Genomic DNA, 18,487 nt, shown 5'->3' with positions numbered 1-18,487 from the left:
CCAGATACAACAGCTGCCCATTCACCCCCTGATCTTTTATATTTTTGCTTTTGATCTTTTTTTCACTTGGAATATCTCTCATTTGTTCACCTGTGTGGCCCATTCACTTTGACGTTATTTAATTTGTGAGAAATAATTTTAAAAGCGTTACAGGTGTGTATTTTATAATTATGTTTACAAATATCAGAGGTCAGGCTAGCGTGCTGGTAATGGCTAAATAAATCAAGAATTTCTGTTCACGTCATCAACTGCAGAGCTTCAAACACTCCTGAATATCAGCTGATCCTGCAATTGAAATTAGCCTTGACATCACGGTCAGCTCCTTGTTTTGCACACTAAATCTTTTTTTCTAAGTTTCTAGTTATTTCTCCCCACCACTCCTAACAATGAAGACAGTTTCATGTGTGCCTCCTTTATAGTGGGCAGGCTGTCCAACTATAGAGAAAATCATTGCCTCATTCCAGTAGGAGCTGCTGTTCAACATCATGAATGAACTTCCAGATAGAGTCATGGAAACACATCCTGGAATCATTTTATGAAACAATTGGATTCTACAGTGGTGGGGAGCAGGGGATTAGGAGCTCTGGATGGATGAGCTACGATGGGCCGAATGGCCTTCCTCATCCATAATTATCTTGTGACCTTGTATGTTCCTCAGGAGCAGCAACTTCTACCCTGGAGCGATAAGGCCACTTTTAACACCCCCCTGCTGAGATAAGCTAACTCCGCACAGACTGGGAATCAAACCTGGGACCTCTCGTGAGACAGAAACTTTATCTCTGAGTCAACGGGAGGTCATAAGTTTCTCCCTTTATTTAAAAAAAAACACTTTTTTTTAAATGTAAACTCAGCTCACCATTAGTCACTTTTTCCCCCCCATTTTGTGTTTGTCAGCCAGTACCATTGTGCAATCAATTGCCATAAAAGTTTTACCAGTCTTCAATTCAGACCTGTTTAAAAATAGCGTGCGCCAGACAGAACTGACATAGTGTCAGACCGTGTGCATACAGCATGGTTTTTAATGTGCTTAGTTCTTGCTTTGCCAAGTTCTTGAGGATAGTTTCAAGAAGAATAACCTGGATTATGTTCTTTTCAACGTGGTTTTGCATTTTGCATACTTGTTCCAAGGGCAGGTGGTTCAGACTTGTCCCAAAAACTTTGCATGTTCTGCTCGGGCATGCGAGCAGTTATTGTACTTCAGTCTCACAGCTGATGTAAGCTGAACATGTAACTTCAGATTTTCTGCCTGTCTTTTCCCTTACATCCCTACCTCAATCTTTTGCAACTGCAAGGTTCTTTCAGCTTGAAACTAGTATAGGTGGGTCACTAACGGGTGGTATTGTGTTGTTGTGCCATGTCTGTATGTATGGACTGTTTGGGACTTCATTGAGCAACTTGCACCAGCCAGATGTTCTAAATCGTGGGCGCCATTATTGAAACATTCTTTTCCTCACAAGATGTCCTAGTTTGTAGATCAGATCTAACACATTTTGCTGTTTTCAGTGACAGAATAAGCTCCATACCAGGAGTTCGAGCTCAGTTTAGGCTGGCACTTCAATACAGTATTGAGGGAGAGCTGTATCATCAGAGCTTCTGTCTCTTTTTTTTGAGACACTAAACAAAGGCCTGTTTGGGTGGTTCCAGTGAATGAAATCGATCCAATATTCAAAGGAGTTTGGGGTTGTCTCCCCGTGTCCTATCCAACATTCTTCCTACATATCAGCACCACCAGGTAACTGGTTAGCGAGGTTATTTGTCTGATTGATGTTTGAGGGATCTTACTGTACCCAAAATGGCTGCCATCTTTGTTTGTATAACAGCAGTGACTGGATGCTAAAGTAATTCATTGTATGGAAAATGCTTTGAGAATTTTCTGAGTTGTAATAAATCACCATATAAATGCAAGTGTTTCTTTTCACAATGTTGCACGTCATCCTTGAAAAGCAAACTTGCTTTCTCAGCTACATTGTATACTAGCCATTTCTTTTTTTTAATTTAGAGAATGATAACAAGTTCAGTAGTTTTTGAGATCTGTGTTGATACCAGATTTTTTTTCATGCTCTCCATAAGGGTATATCATCTGTTTGAGAGGTGGCGTGATCGTTACATTGGGTGTTCTTAATCTGTTACCAGGATAAGCGGATCAGTTTTATTCTTGGCAAAATGATGGCAGGTTACAGTTCATGGTTTTAATCATCGCACTATTTGTGAAGGGTTTCAGAGATGCAGAGTTAGCTGGTCACTTCAGTAACGTTCTTGAGATTTCAATTAGTTCCCGTTCAGCCACCGTGCTGAAACCAAATTGCATTTTTTGGATGCTTTGTCTTTAGGAAAACCTGAACAGTTGGATGGCCTCATACCATAGCGGCCAGGCACTTGTTTCACACCTCTAGAATTGCTCAGTTGTCTCTGGGCACAGGCCAGAGCTCCAACAAGCCAGCGTAATACGAAAGGGGAAGATAAGTGACACTCATCCACTTTGCCCCGTAGAAATGTTATGCAGACACAGTAAAATCACAATTACAAGATGCTCTCCACCTCATGGGTTTGCCCAGTAGGAAGCTGAGCGATTTGGAGGAAAACATTGCCCCTAAAATCCTACCCATGAGTTCTGCAGCAACAAATGGACAAATTTGAAGAAAGCCAAGTGCAAACTGTGGGGGTTTAGGAACGCTTGGAAATATAGGCCGAGAAATTGGGTTGGGGCGCCAAAGTGGCGCAAAAGTCGGCGGAGCGCAGGATTTAGCGCAGCGATCGGAGTGATACCGATCGCCAGAAATTCAGTTTCAGTACCCCTCGAGGGACACGGGGCGAGGCTCGAGGCGCTCCGCGTCCCTCTTAGGGCGCTGAAACTGATTATCGCAGCGCAACGTGCCGCAGCGCCACATGTTGCGGCATGGCACGCTGCGGTACTGCAGGCCTTCCTCCCACTGTTAAGGGGGAGGTGCCTGCAACAGCGCGAGCCCTGATCGCGAGTGCCGGCAAATGAGCCCGGCACCAAGGAGAATCACAGAATCACAGAAACCCCACAATGCAGATAGAGGCCATTTCGGCCCATCGAGCCTGCACCGACACATATCCCACCCGATCCCCGTAACCCCACGTATTTAATCCCCCTAACACTAAGGGTCAATTTATCACAGCCAATCAACCTAACCCGCACATCTTTGGACTGTGGGAGGAAACCGGAGCACCCGGAGGAAACCCACGCAAACACGGGGAGAATGTGCAAACTCCACACAGACAGTCACCCGAGGCCGGATTTGAACCCGGGTCCCTGGCGCTGTGAGGCAACAGTGCTAACTACTATGCCACCGAGTGCCGGGCTCTTGGGAAACAGCCGGCAATGCCGCGGGGGGGGGGGGGGGTGGTTAGGAGGCCGGGGACGGAGGTGCTGGCGGCCGCCCTGCACCTCCACCTTAACTTGCACCGCTGCCGGCACAGTAAGGCCCCGTGAACCGGGCGCGGGTAGCGAGCGGCGCAACTGCGGCGTTCGCTACCAAATATCGCGAATGGGGCGCTGCGCACACCGATGATGTCATCGGTGGCGGCGCAGCGCAAATGCCTAACGCCACCATTAGCGCCCCTACTGAATATCGCCGCAGACAGTGGCGCTACAGCCACTGACTGCCTCTTTAGGCGCTAACAGGTGGCGCTACTCACCCAATTTCTCCCCCATAGTTTAAAAGCTTGTGTGCTTTTAGCTGAGGATCTGGACTTGTCCATTCAGATCTGAACTGAAAATCAGTCAGCGAGCGATCTCTGCTTCTTGCCGAAGGTGATGACTTAATGGGTCATTGTCTTAACATTTAACTGATGTAAAAGTTCTTAAAATGTCCTAACAAGGCATTACTGCAGCTTTAAACACAATTAATTTTTAACAAATCTTTGAACTCTGTCTCCACAGACTAACTATAAAGTATCCTGTTGTATTGTAACACTTATTATTGTTTAGTCTGTGCCTTTAAAAGAAAAAAAAGTGGGAGTTATTCCTTTTCTTGCTGGAAGTCTCTGAAATGTGCAACTGTCGGCACAAGGTGGAAATAAGGAGGAGTGATCACACCCACTTTCTTATCAGTAGCCCGTAGATTTTATCAGTCTTTGTTTGATCACTTTGGAGTTTTGGTTCATTATTTGTGTCGAGTCCTCCACCAGCCCCCTCTGCCCACACTTTTCCTCCTTTCAGTTCATTTTTCTTTCTCGTGTAAGGTCTGCTTTCCTTCTGTGAATGTTGTTGCTGGGTAAAGGCAATGTGCAGTATGGCGTCCTGGATTCTAGAAACTTATTGCCCCCTGTGACAGCTGCTATGAAATGATTAATGTTCTGAATGTCTACAGTCTGATAGCCTATTAATTTTTTATTGCAGAACCTGTTGTACCTGTGACCAAATTCCGCTGTCATTTTCTTTTGAAGTGCAAAATTGCCACAAAAAAATTCCACAAAGTGGGAATATATGTTTCATCGTGCGGCGATTAACACATTAAGTACTGAATTTCTTTCAAGTCCAACCAAATAAATTGAAACTATAAAGTAAAGAAACATGACCTGTCAATAATTGTTACCAAATGAGGGCAACCTGTGCAGTTACAAAACATTCAACATTCAGAGGCGAGATGAGAAGACATTTATTTACGCAGCAAGTTACGATGATCTGGAATGCGCTGCCTGAAAGGGTGGTGGAAGCAGACTCTAATAACTTTCAAAAGGGAATTGGAAAAATTTGCAGGGCTATAGGGAAAGAGCAGGGGAATGGGACTAATTGGATAGATCCTTTCAAAGGGATGGCACAGGCATGATGGGCCGAATGGCCCCCTTCTGTGCTAAATCATTCTGTGATACTATTGGCAACACCAACATCAGATGCAAAATCTAAATTAAAAAAGACTTCAAATCATTTGGAAACAAACATGATTCCTAGATCATTCAGGCCCAAGAGCACATGAATGTAGGAGTATCCATGTTGGCTCTTTGAATGTGCTTATGTTGAATTGTATTAACTAGAAACATGGAATGTTCCTGCGATCGCAGTACAATTAGAAACTTGTTACAGATTTACCTTGTTTGTGAAGCAGGGTCGGACTTCACATTTTCAGCAATAGCTTTTTATGTTCAAAGTATGACACTGAGGGAATGGTCTTCATGTCAATCCATGCGCAAACTATACTAATTTGATTGAGTTTACATATTTAAATGAAATTAATTTAAAAAATATACACTTCCTCTGCAACTCAAAGGCAGTAAATGTTTATTATATGGCTAAAATACTGTGTTTTTCACTATTTACAGGAAACTTTGTGCTATCCGGCACCGACGGGACCGAGCTGTTGCCGTTCCCTCAAAACTGCCGGACAAACCAGCACTAATGTTGAAACATACGGAGATTTTGATCTCCGTATCTGGCAACAAACCCTGTTGCTTAGCAACAGCTTCTAAACAGTCGGCCGTACTCTCTGTAGCGTCTCTGTAGCGTAGCAACAGCTTCAGCGAGACCTTGCAGAGCTTGACTGTTGAGAAAAAAGCAACGAAAAGAAAAAAAAACTAACAAAATGGCTCCTGATTTTTGCCGGTGGCTCGAGCTTGCCAGACATTTAGCCTCCGGATAACACAAAGTTTCCTGTATTAACCTGACCAAAGCAGTTACCATACTTAAATGCAGCTGTTATCATTTTTGTTTTGTGCACCCTACTGTTAGTTTTAGCAGGAATTATCTGGCTTTCATTTGGTTGTGGTGGGTTGCATGTAATAAAAAGGTATCTGAAGTTTGTGCTGTTTTGTGTGACCCCCTGCAATTCCAACAATGTCTAACTGATTTTTGCCCCTATTGACTCATTCACAAATTTACTCTGTGCTCTATTATTTTTAAAAAGTAATTATGAGTAATCCGTCCACAGAGTTTGCACTTTATAACATTGAGGGGGGGGGGAGAAAAAGAGGGAAAGAGAGGTGGTGGTGTTGGAGGTTGAGGGGAAGAGTTTGCATCCATTCCTTTATTATGGGAGCAGATCAAGTTGATGTCCCCACAGTGAAGTTGCTACACCCCCCCTCAAATAACGTTGGTGCTCATAGAATGTCACAGCATAGAAACGGGCCATTCACCCATAAAGTCTGTGCCAACGATTTTCTCCACATAAGCCACCAAGTGGAATCTCACTCCTTGCTTGCTTCCCATGTCACATAGCACTTCCCCAGCCTACCTAATCCTCTGTTTTGTGTTGAACTGAACTCTAAAGCGGCATTTAAACTGCTACATTTGCACCAATGCGAAGTGGTTTTGGAAGCACATTAATGCAAAAGTGCCATATCAGTCAGAAGACTAATGAACAAGCTTAATTCCTGAAGTTGAGCCCTCTCCAAGAGCCCATCTCATGCAACTTCTGTTAATTCAAAGTTTTTTGCACTTTAAAAAAAAAATTGATACTTCCAGAAATTTAAATTAAGCAATTTTAATAAAACAGGCATTTAAAAAAAATTTTTTTTACACACAAGAAATTTGAACTAGCAGATGATTTGGATTAAGAGGAACAGACAATGCAACACTAGCCTATTTGTCTGTGGCTGTAGTACTTAGACGAGAAGATGGGGTGATTTTCAACTTTAGCCCAAAACATGAGTGAGGTGGGAGGGCATCCACTGCACCTACCTGATGGCTGCAGTGTAAGGCCTGAGCCTTTGTTATGGTCAGGCCTCACTCCCATATTTTGGGTGCACACAGGCAGCTTGTCGCTGGGGGAGGGCAGTGATTTCATCGTGGAGCCAAGCTTGGGGGGTGGTGGGTGGGTGGTGAGTGTCTGACAACAGGCTTGGAGGAGTATTCGTTCTCCTGGCTACACAAAAATCTCCACGCGTTGGTACATGAAAATTGCATTTTGGGCCTGCAACCGGCGTAGGAACCTGAATTAAATATTTAAGTAGGTTCCTGCCTGTTTCGGGCAGAAGTGCTAGTCGCCATTTCGAGGCCTGTCTTAAAATCACATCAGGCGGGACTCGGGCAGCTAATGGTTGGGTGTGGTTCTTTTTCCAATTTGTCCTGTTTTCCAGCATAAACTAGGTGGGCAGCGGTTGAAAATAAGGCACAAGAATGTTCAAAAGCCTTGCTGCAAAAAAACGCAGGCGCTAAGTGACGTAAGAAAACTACTAGGCACTTGGTCTAAGCGTTAAACAAAGCTTTAATCAACTGTTTTACAACATGGAGGTCTAGTTGTGTCCTTCACTAGTTCCTGTTAAGAATGTCCTGCGCAAGCTGGGCCCGTGCCTGAGTATTTATACTCTCCCTGGACAGCGCCACCCGTAGGCTGCTCAGTATTATTTCATAAGTCTTTCTTTCATGAATGACTGATTCATGTCACTAAATGAACACAATTTAATTTTTATGGAAATGTTGTGTAAAAAAAACCTTTCATATTCAGACTAAATTCTAATGATTCTCTGTGATTATGTATATCACTTATTGTTGTGGTGATAACGATATCACAAAGCCATTGATGGGGCTCTAAAGGAGGCCGTCTGCCTCTCTGCTACTCACCAGAGACCCGAGTGAAGCGTGGAACAACATGAGGATAACTTGCAGTAAGAAGAATTTTTAAAAAATTTAAACTTTCCCCCACCATAATTCTTTTTAAAAACATCCTGATCATAAAGCCATGGAACTATTTTAGGTTATGTCTAAAACTAGAAGATTTAAGCAATATAAAAGGCTAAAGTTTCAGAAAAGAAAAATACAGGTCCAGACATCAAAATATTTTCTCTCACTCTCTGTGGAATTCACTTCTCGCTATGAAATCTATTGAACAGATGACAGACTATGTGTTGCACCTCGATTCTGAAATCTGACCGGTTCATCACATGAGCGCGCAGAGTAAGGCCTGTGGGGTTAGGGTTCAGTTTCTGGGCCCACCTCATAGCCTGGATGCTGAATTTCCTGATTAGATTGGACGTTGGATATAGCTAAGCTAATACTGTGCAGGTTTTCTACACTGATAGCCTTAGTGAATTCCCTCTGTGTAAACAAACCAACATTGAACACTCAGAGAAGTGTCATTTCAAAACATAGAGTTTCCTCCAGGTCTGTAGAGGTCATATTTAAAAAAAATAGAATTACAAAGCTTCTTTTGTGGCCTTTTAGTTAATTTATGTTTTAAATGTTCCTCCCCGTTTGTGTCCTCCCAGGTTATGTAGGCTGGGTTTTTGCTGAGCAGAAGGGAAGGTGACTCCTATTGTCTCCTCAGCATCAATTGTAACCCATTCTTTGGTTTTCAGAGAGATTAGCAGTGATCCACATTGGAACGGCTGCCAATCTTTTTTCCTTTGACTGCAGGACACCAGACATCCACTTAAGATGCTCTCGCACTGTAGGCGTGCAGTTGGGTAAGATGCAAGTTCTCCCTCTGTTAGCTATATGCCTAATCATTCAGCACAGAAGGAGGCCATTTGGCCCATCGTGCCTGTGCCGGCTCTTTGAAGGAGCTATCCGATTAATCCCGCTCTCCTGCTCTTTCCCCATAGCCCTGCAAATTTCTCCCATTTATCCAATTCTCTTTTGAAAGTTACTATTGAGTCTGCTTCCACCACACTTTCGGGCAGTGCATTCCAGATAATAATAACTCGCTGTGTTTAAAAAAGAATCTCCGTATTTCACCTCTAGCTCTTTTGCCAATTACGTTAAATCTGTGAGCTGATGAGCTGAAATTCAAGAAACCGACTGCATCATAGACGAATGTGCAATCTGGCCAAGGCCGCCGGTTTCAGTGTGAACGTGGGGTACTGGTCCCCGTGCATTTGCCCTCTGAGTCTTGACCTTGCACAAGGGAGCCCAACGAGTCCACAGAGACCAGTGTAAATGGAGAGTGATCACTGCTTGGAGTTATACTCCCAAAACCCAATCTCCGAGCACACGCAAAAAGCAGCTTCAGTGTTTCAATAGCCAACAACCCTGTCCCATTCATTGTAATTGACTGGATTTTTGTTTTATAAATCCAGTGTGGCACCTTGAGTGACATTTAAAACTGCTACCCGAAACAAAATACGGAGAGACAGACAGACAGACACGGGGAGAGAGAGAGAGACAGACAGACAGACAGAGAGAGGGGGGCAGGCAGGCGAGGAGCGGGGAGCGAGGGGCAGGCAGGCGGGGACGGGCGTGCACACCACGCACACTACATTGAATGCAGACTTAGTTGAAGCATTCAAAAAAGAAATGGGCAGACACCTCATTCAACAGAAGTAGAAGGGCTTGGTGTCAACAAGAGGGGGGGGTGAAATGGTGAATATTGCATCTTTCTCATGAAGCTCTTCAATGATTGGATAATTTTGAAGTAACTTGGCTTTAAACTTTCTGCACATGATTGAATCCCCATTGCGCGACCTGGATAACTAGCGGAATGTTTTAATTAAAGCTGTAACAAAGACAAGTGTGTTGTAACATTTCAGAAGGCAGATGGTCTAGATAGTTTTTATTCCATCTTTCATTTAAAAATACAGCACATGCTACATTAAACCCTCATTGACACTCTAAATGTCTTTATTGCTCCTTAGCCAAACATTTATCTATTCTGTAGCTCTGAGCTGTCATAACATTGCAGTTCCATTATAACACAGTATGTAGTTTCAATTAGTTTTGACTGTGCCTTGACTGAAAGGGTATCCTTAGCTTTCAACAAATGGCTTGCAGTCATTGAATTGGGTGTGACTGTATTTGCAGCATGTGCACTGCATTGAGGGGCGTGAAAGGGATGCGAGCCTGGAGGTTGCTTCTGATAAAGTGCTTCACATAATGGAGACTGGGTGCGGTGTTAATTATATTTTTTCCGTGATTAATTTTTCTGACAAAGAAAAATAATCTCTTTCCTCTCTTCTTCTGAGGGTGTTGGCTCAATCCTGAGGTGGTTGGGGTGACTTGCCACAGATTCCAGCAGCTCTCTGGCATCTTACCCAACTGGCCATTCTTCATGTGTGAGCCTGGACAACCAACGCTGCCATGCTATTCACCAAGGGGGACCTCACAGCTGAGCACAGTTCTGTCCTCACCTGATGTCTACATGCACTTTTCCCGTAGGATTCAATTGGGTAGCAGTTGAGTCTCGTTGATTTTTTCCCCTCGCTATCCCAGTGTCACTGCACCCAATTGTAGCACCTCACCTGTCGCGCTGGTTGACATCAACTACCTTAGCACAGACCAGGATGTGTATGGTTTAATATTAGTACCCCTGGTGAAGCCTTTACCTACTAGTTCATCAGAGGAGCTTTGAAGCTGAATATTCGGCAAGCTGACACCCAAGAGTACTGTAAAGATTTAAGAGCCAAATTTCATCTGCTTTTTCGTTTAATTCTGTTATTTTCGGTTGTGCAAATATTGGGCACCATACATTCACTGGGTGCGTTGAGAAGCATGCAGCAGAGTGAATGGCATAGCTGAAATAACAGGTGGTGCACAAGCAGTTCTGTGCAGCCACTATGCGTGTGGCCTGCAAATTAACGACCGAGCAGATGCAAGCAGGAAGCTAAAAGGAAAATGAGACACTGGCCAAGCCCATTGTAACTTGGGCTCGCAAGTCAACGTGCCCACACAGGGCTGGTCTTCAGAAAATGCTCACCTTTTACACATAACCTGATTACTGCAAAATTCTATTTACACATTTGGTGAAAGACCTGAATAGCAATTATTATTTTTAAAAAAATAATCATTATTGCATTGCTATTTGTGGGAGCTTGCTGTCCACAATGTGGCTGCCGTGTTTCCTACATTACAACAGTGACTACATTTCAAAAAGTACTTCGTTGGCTGTAAAGCACTTTGGGACGTCCTGAGTTCATGAAAGGCGCTTTATAAATGCAAGTCGTCTTTTCTTTCCATTGCACTGAGCCTTACATTAGAAAAGATTTTTTTTAAATGCACAAGACTGATCCCTACTGTAAAGGGGATGAACTCTAAGGAAAGGTTAGAAAGAAGGTGGTTAAGGGGGAAATCACGTTGAAGCATATTACAGGAAACTTTTTTTTATCCGGGACGGTCGGGACTGACGTGGTGCCGGTTCATCAAAAATTCCGGATAACCGAACGCTATAAAAGATACGGAGCTGAGAGCTCCGTATAAAGCAACAAACCCTGTTGCTCAGCTTCAAAACAATGGCCACAAGTTGCAAGCGTCTCTGTAGCTTAGCAACAGCTGCAGCCACACCCTTGCACAGCAACACAAAAGTTACCTGAACCTATTCCTGAATTTTGCCGGTTAACCGAGATTTCCGGTTATTTAGGTGCCGGTAAATCGAAAGTTTCCTGTAATTGGTGTAGATAAGGTAAACCCAGACTGTTAAATTAGTGCCCTACTTTCTTAGCTTAATGTAAATTAACAGCCGTGTTGAGAATAGTGGGGTTGGGTATGGGGAAATCTAGCCTTTTGGGATCCAAGGGACTGTGCAGTGAATTTGGGTTTGAAAGGGTAGATTTTCTAAGTCCTTGCCCGCCATGAGTGCATATCAGAAAATTGTAGGCAAAGTGCCCGCGATTTCCTGATGCATGCTTGAAGCAGGTGATTTTCCTTGGCACGAGCAAGGCCTTGAAAAGCTACCCTGGAGTGTCTTCTCAGAGCTGCGTGAGGTAAGTGTCAAACCTGCTGGTGCTGGGTGTTGCAGCTCAAAGCAGTGTTTAATTTAAAAAAAAAAGTATTTCAACAGCAATATCATTCCTCACTGTGATGAGCACAGAACCAAGGCAGTAATCAAATTTTTGAGATGTAATATTCTGTGATGTTGCGGCAGCTTTAAAACTACCTTCATTCAGAAAGTTCTTGTTGTGTTTATACCAGAGGAAGAAGAGAGGCTTCCCCCGTGACACACACAGGGACGCCTGTTTTACACTCCCCAAAATCTTTAATGAGTCGTGATATTCCCAGACTTTGTTAGCACTTAATACGCCGTTAGCTGCATGCTAAGTACAGGTTTATATCTGGTTGACTAGGTACAGCAAAACTACACGCTCTCAAAGCAGTTTTCAGGACCTGCATATTGTTTTTGCTGCTTCTGATATCATGTTGAGCAAAATTTCCAACTGGTAATCTATCCCCTTCCCAACCTCAACAGGGTTTTCAGCGAGCGACAGTAGGAAGTCAGCAAATTGAATGTCAGTAATGTGAGAAAGCTGTATGTGCTTGAACTAGGACTGGAAAATTCCACTGCTTAACTAGCCTGGGGTGAGCTGTCTACTGACTTGAGTGAGCTGAAATAACAAAGCAGTTTGCCAACTAGTAACATTGAGTTTGTGCCACTTTAGTGCTCTATCTCCAGTAATTCGGACTCTTTTTCTTTGATTTTCTGTCTTGTCTACTCACTGAGTTCTTTACAGTGGGATTTTTTTGCTAAAAATCCTTTTTTAGGATTAGTGTTCTGAGGTCAAAGTACAAATAACTGCTTTCGGATGCATTAGAAGTTAAGATGGAGGAATTTGAAAAAAGAAAATGCAAGGAGTGAGTAACTTAAAACCTTCCTCCTCTGCTGACCCGTGATTGTGCTTTGGGTTAGCTCAATGCTTTAAATCATGGGCCTCTGAGCTTTTGCCTTTGTGGGTCACATAGCTGAGTATGATGGAGGCTCGCAGGTCATATATGAAGATTAAATTATTTTCATTCATATATCTTGAACTGCAGATATCACCTCATTTTGATATTTTTAGGATTTAACAAAGCAGCCTTTTTCAAAGTTCAGGCTTCAAAGTGCCAAAACCAACTCCCTCTGGCCCAGGTGCGGACTCTCAGTGGGGTACCATTCCAGGTGTGCCAGCTGTCCTCGCATGAGAACTTAGACAGCGGATTTTCTTGGTCATTACCACAGGGGAATTCCAGATTTCCAACCCTTTAACTCTGGCCTGGGATTTCCGGGGCTCCCTGCACTCATTCACCCATCACCCCTGTGCTCACTGACCTGCAATGGCTCCCAGTCCACAAACGCCTCGATTAAAAAAAATTCTCATCCTCGTGTTCAAATCCCTCCTTATTTCTGTAACCTCCTCCAGTCCTACAACCTTCCAGGATCTCTGCTCTCCATCAATTCTGGCCTCATTCGCATCCCCGACTTCCTTCGCCCCTCATTGGCAGCCGTGCCTTCAGCCGTCCAGGCCCTAAGCTCTGCAATTCCCTCCCTAAACCGCCGCTCCTCTCTCTCTCCTCCTTTAAGACATTCTTTAAAGCCTACCTCTTTCATCTGTCTTAATGTCTCCTTCTTTGACTCAATGTCAATTTTTGTCTGATTATGCTCCTGTGAAGCACCTTGGGATGTTTTACTACTTTAAAGGCACTATATGAATGCAAGTTGTTGTAAGAAGTGGGTGGGTCTTGGCCTGCGGCTGCAGTAGCTACAAGCCAAAGCAAACCATTCAGATTAGGTGGAAGAGGGCATTACTAGCTTTCCACCTTATTTTGTGGATGCTATGTTGGCTAGGGCGCCCAGAAAAGATGGCCCTGTGGCCTGCCCCCAAATCCAGGCTAACTGGAGGATCCATGAGGGGTCCAGGGGATAGGTCAAAGATGTGAAGATAGGCCCACTGCTTAATTTTTTGCCTCCTGCCAAGATCCTGGAGTCCAGTCAGAACCTTCACGCTGCCGACCTCCATTGGTAACGGAAGCTCTCGATCAGCATGACCAGCCTTACAGCTAGACGTGGCCCAGGGCAGGAAATCCCAGTGATCCTGGGCTGTACAGGAGTCGAGCACCTCCGGTGCACTGCTCCTGTGTACCACTTGGGTAGGGCCCAGGAGAATCAGCCCTTGAAAGTCATCAGAGTATTTAACTACAGGAGCATCACACCTGAGCCTGACCCTGTCTTCTGACCACGTTAAGTGCAGTCTTGGGCAGGAGTCACTGGTTAATGAGCAGCAGTGGGAATTCTGCCTAGAATATTTTTTTCTGCTCCTGAGGCCAATTGTAATGTCTCAATTGTTGCACTGACTGAGGAATGTAGTTTTTCCAAGGTCTATAGTTTTTTATGCTGGATTGGAATTTCTCTTTTTATATAACACCTCTCACTTTTACATTCAAGGTCATCTCTTTAACAAAAAAAAATCTGTTATTTGATCACCCTCTGTTATTTGATTACCTTGTTATTGATTCAGTTTTCTAATTAGAAGTCTTGGGGACAATTTTTGCTTCAGAAAACCCCGATTAAATATCCTTTATAATTAAAAAAAAAGAAAGATCAAATCACAAACCACTGCCTGCTAAGCGAACTATATTTAAATAGCTCAGGGACTGTATCTCTCACAATACCTCGAGACTCGGTCCCAGGCTCCATCACAAAGCAGGGAAGAACATGCGTCTTGCGTTTCCCTTGTGGTGTCATTGCTTTGAGTTGAAAGAACTGTGAGCTTTAGGTTCTATATGATCCCATCCTCCAAAAGGATCAGATGGTTACAGACCCAAGAAAATCATTCACTTTAAATGTCATGCCAGTGTATGTCTACGAAGCTGCTTTCAGTCTCTGGCCGTTCCACTCATTTGTTGATGGCTTCTGACTCTCTCGAGTCTGCAGTGTGTTGTGCAGCATTTGCAGCGATTTAATTTAAAATAAACAACACACAAAGATGATGAGGAAGAGGGGTTGAGTTATGATGTTCACCACTGTGGTGACTTGCCACTCGGTTCAGTAGCCTTCTGGCTGAGCTAAGTATCCGTGTCTGGCAGCTCCTTCTGGCTAACAGTGGGCCTCCAGAGGCCCAGAGTAACTGCAAAATAATCACAACTTCTACTTAATTCTTTGGACTCTTGTTTTCTGCATCTCTTTTTCTGAGCAGGGTTTGAAGGTAAAGGAATGTTAATTTTTGTGCAGATCTGCAGCCTGACCCCCCACCCCCGCCCACTCAGAAATTCCAAAGGGAATACATTTTTTCCCGTTCTGTTTGCATTTTCTCTACCTCGTGAATAAGGCCATTCACTGCGAGGAACAATTGAACCCACAAAGACTTTCATTGCCAGAAAACACTATGATGATCAGGCAAATTATAAGTCGAAATTTCAGAGACCCCCCGAGCCATACTGAGTGTCCCCAGAACACCCAATTCCCTTTTTCACGTTAAAAGGGAATACACAGCATAATACCTTGTATTACATTGTGTAATGCTGCTGTTATAAGCACCACATCGTCTGATTAGCAATGAGCAATGCCACAGGAGATCTACTAGCTACATAATAAAATCATGAGACACATGAAGCTTATTATGTTTTTAATCACTTGTTTTGACATGTGATCTTACACGTGTTCTGCTAAAGTGATAATGGGGCTAAAGATGTGTTGCCACTGAGTAATGTGTGGCAGAAATAGACCAGTCTTATGTCTGTAATCTCCTACTTACAGTATTTACAAATCCTATTGACCTTGAGGTCCTCTGCAGCTAGTATATTATGGCCTACACAGCCCATAACTGAAAAGAGTGATACGGCGAAACCTGTTCCTCCGGGAACATTTGATTAAATGACCACCTGTCCTATACAGTTAGCTTGCCTTGGGACCATCCGCTTTCTAGTTTAATTCATGTTTTGAGGATTACAATAGTAGAGCACTCTTGTTTTTGGGACATTTAATACGACATTGCCTTTTTTTAAACTTTATTTTCGGATTTCTTTGTGGAACGTTGAGAAATGAAGTTTAATGGACCCTTCTAGAAAGCCCGTAGAATATGATTAAAACTACACAGAGACCGGAAGATTTTTCATTCCATGGAATTCTCTGCTCCCTTCAAGTTTTTATTCCTCTTCTCCCCACATTTCATTCATCTAGAAACAGATCTTCCTGGCGATGAGAAACTCACGACTTGCTTCTGCACGCCAGCTGCGCTGCTTATTTCTTGCACTGCCCTTTGCCAAATATGTGTTAAACAAGGCAATAATTTTAACCCTTAACAGTGATGATCCATCAAACTATTTGCCACCAATGAGATCTGTATCCGGACTTATTGGTGTCCCATCTAGTTTCTCCAAGTCTTTCCACGCGCTCAAGCTTGGTCAAATTAGTTAGACACGTTTGAGTTACAATTGTCTCATTCCTCTTAATGTACTTATTGAAAGTGAATCAACAAACGATGTGGAGAAATGAAGGCCAATTTTTTTAATTTAACATGGTGGAATAGATTGTAGTTTTATTTTTAAACTGGATCTTGTACTAGAGAAATAGCAGCTGCTGTCTTCCTGTTCCTCCAGCAGTTACTCCGTGCTGGTCCCTTGCCTCGTAAATTTTGTGAATCCTACTGCTGTTTTTGTATCCTGAAGGTACAATTGCTGGCTCTCCTACTGCGAAAGCTGACTGTTTTTGGTTCACTTTTCTTCTCCAATTCTAATATTGATGATCTTAGTAACAACCCCGCTTCATTGCTTCTCTCTGCTCCGCTGTTGAGAAACATCAGGTTTTATCCATGTCTGTCCTATCCTCTACTCTCTGGCTAATAGGATCCCTTATCCTGATGCTATTCTTCCCTTTCTCTTCATACTGTGTGTATCTGAACATACCCGGTTCTGTGCCATTTCTTCAATCTCCCTAACTCTTCGTCCTCCTCATGTTTTTAGAAATTTCCTGTACTTGGAAGACTCTTCCAGCGCCTGGCTGCACTTTTGGACTAAAAGCAAAAATGGAGATAAATGAATTGTTTCTAGTTTTAAACTATCAGCAGGTACTGAAGACAGTTAAGCATGTTCGAGATGGCCTTGCTTGTTTCAAGGAGTGGTCCCACCATAGAGCTCACATTGAATGTGGTGGTTAGGATTATTCTATTGACGTCCTACTAAGGTTTGATAATTAGACCCTATTATGTTCTGAGTCCAAAGCTGTGGATAATTAGTGGTCCTGTAAAGTCATCTGATTTAGTAACTGCCAGAAGAGTACACTAGTCCAAGTGAACAATTATTGGATGGAAACAAATTAAATGACTCTCCTGGAAAAAAATGTATCTGCTTTGTTATTTTTGCTTTAGTTTAATAATGGTATTCTGGTTGTCTCATGTTTTTCTGTAATTCACCATCTTCATCCTTGCATCTTTGCTTCAAGGTAATTGTTTCTGTTTCTCACACTAACTATTTTTATGGCCCATTTGCATAAGATTGTCTAATTGTGGGTGTTTCTGAATCCCCTGATGTGTGGTGCCAGAAAGGCTTGGACTATACAGTTCGTGGTGTATTCATTTATATGTCACTATTTGTAATTATTTTTTGGAAATTCTTTTATAGTTTCTCCCCTTCCGCTTTTCTGCGGCTTCCATTATCATACATGACCTGCTGGCCAATAGAGTAAGCAGCAGGCAAACTTGCTCCCAGTCCTTCACTATTGTCACTTTCAGCAATCTGTTCCACTTTTCAGAAACTAAAGGATTGTGATGGTGTAGTGTTTCCTGGTAGCATTACTTTAGATTATTGCTGAACACCATGGATACTGATTCTTATTTCTGAGATTATCTTGTATCCTGATCAGATAGCTCTGCAACTGGTCACAGGAGGTGCATAATGACAGAAGCACTGAGCCAAGTCCTGCCAGCATGGAGGAGATTGGGAACTCACCACATGGGGACCTATTAGCTGTGAACCTGCATCTCTGCTACTCCATTGCCCAATACATTGGCCCTCCAACATTGTGCAGCTCTATAAATGAATTTCCTCTTTTCAAAAGTGAGGCAGACATTTTATCCTTGTTAAACCTTTTTGATTCAAAATGTAATGTTTAATCTCTTTGTTTACACAGCTCCTTCATTCCAAAGTTTATCAACCACCTCTTCAAGTGCAAGCCAATCAGTATGGTGGGAGCAGAGCAGGTAATAATTCTTGTGTCTGTATGGATTTAATGTTCTCAGTAAAACAACTTGTGTTAATATTTGCATCATGTAACCAGGCCAGTTCCAGAGGATTTCAAATATTTATTTTGCACTTTGATCAGTAGCTCAGAGTGCTCAAGTCCTAACTGGAATGTTGTTTGTCCCAGGGCTCTTGGATCTTGAATTTGCCTGTATCAGTTGGATGAGTTTCATCTGTTCTTGGCTGATTTGATACATTGGGCTGTGGTAGCTGAGTTCAGGAACTTGCTGTATACTACGTAGTTGCATCCATTAGGAACTGGGTTAAGACTGGGCAAAATGTTATTTCGGCTAGACCTTTATATCTGGCAAGGAGAGGAGATTTGCATCCCAGCAGTCTTGTTCTGCATGAAAATCCCGGTCCTACAGATGCTAACTTATTCAAAATAAATTGACAATACTACACAGTGGGTCACAATGATGGGCTGTGTGGGAAAATTCAAAGGTGTACACCATTGTTAGAAGCAATAATTCTTGAGAGCTAATGCAGTATGTTGGCCAAGAATAGATATTATGTTATACCTGCCATGGGCGTGTTTGATACTGATACTAGGTACCAAAAGCAGACAAGCACTGATGCCCCTCATTTTCATAGTACAGAAGTTGACTACAAAGTGTATTCACAGAATCACAGAAACCCCACAGTGCAGATAGAGGCCATTTCGGCCCATCG

The 18,487-nt window shown here is 43.0% G+C and overlaps 1 protein-coding gene across 5 annotated transcripts in view; it reads left to right on the top strand.

Annotated features, from left to right (window-relative positions):
- vps53 (VPS53 subunit of GARP complex) overlaps nucleotides 1-18,487 on the top strand; it is a 254,920-nt gene that overhangs the window by 193,441 nt on the left and 42,992 nt on the right. For all 5 annotated transcript variants that reach the window (XM_085964898.1, XM_085964903.1, XM_085964902.1 and 2 more), the window contains one exon: nucleotides 17,706-17,775. In XM_085964898.1, the coding sequence (XP_085821024.1) occupies nucleotides 17,706-17,775 (70 nt within the window). The remainder of the gene's footprint in view (nucleotides 1-17,705; nucleotides 17,776-18,487) is intronic.

Source organism: Somniosus microcephalus, chromosome 22 (genome assembly GCF_052327205.1).
Source record: "Somniosus microcephalus isolate GS21.2 chromosome 22, FLI_Smic_1.0, whole genome shotgun sequence".
Classification (NCBI taxonomy): domain Eukaryota; kingdom Metazoa; phylum Chordata; class Chondrichthyes; order Squaliformes; family Somniosidae; genus Somniosus; species Somniosus microcephalus.
The sequence above is the reverse complement of the archived record's forward strand: the minus strand, read 5'-3'. Positions and strand labels throughout refer to the sequence as shown.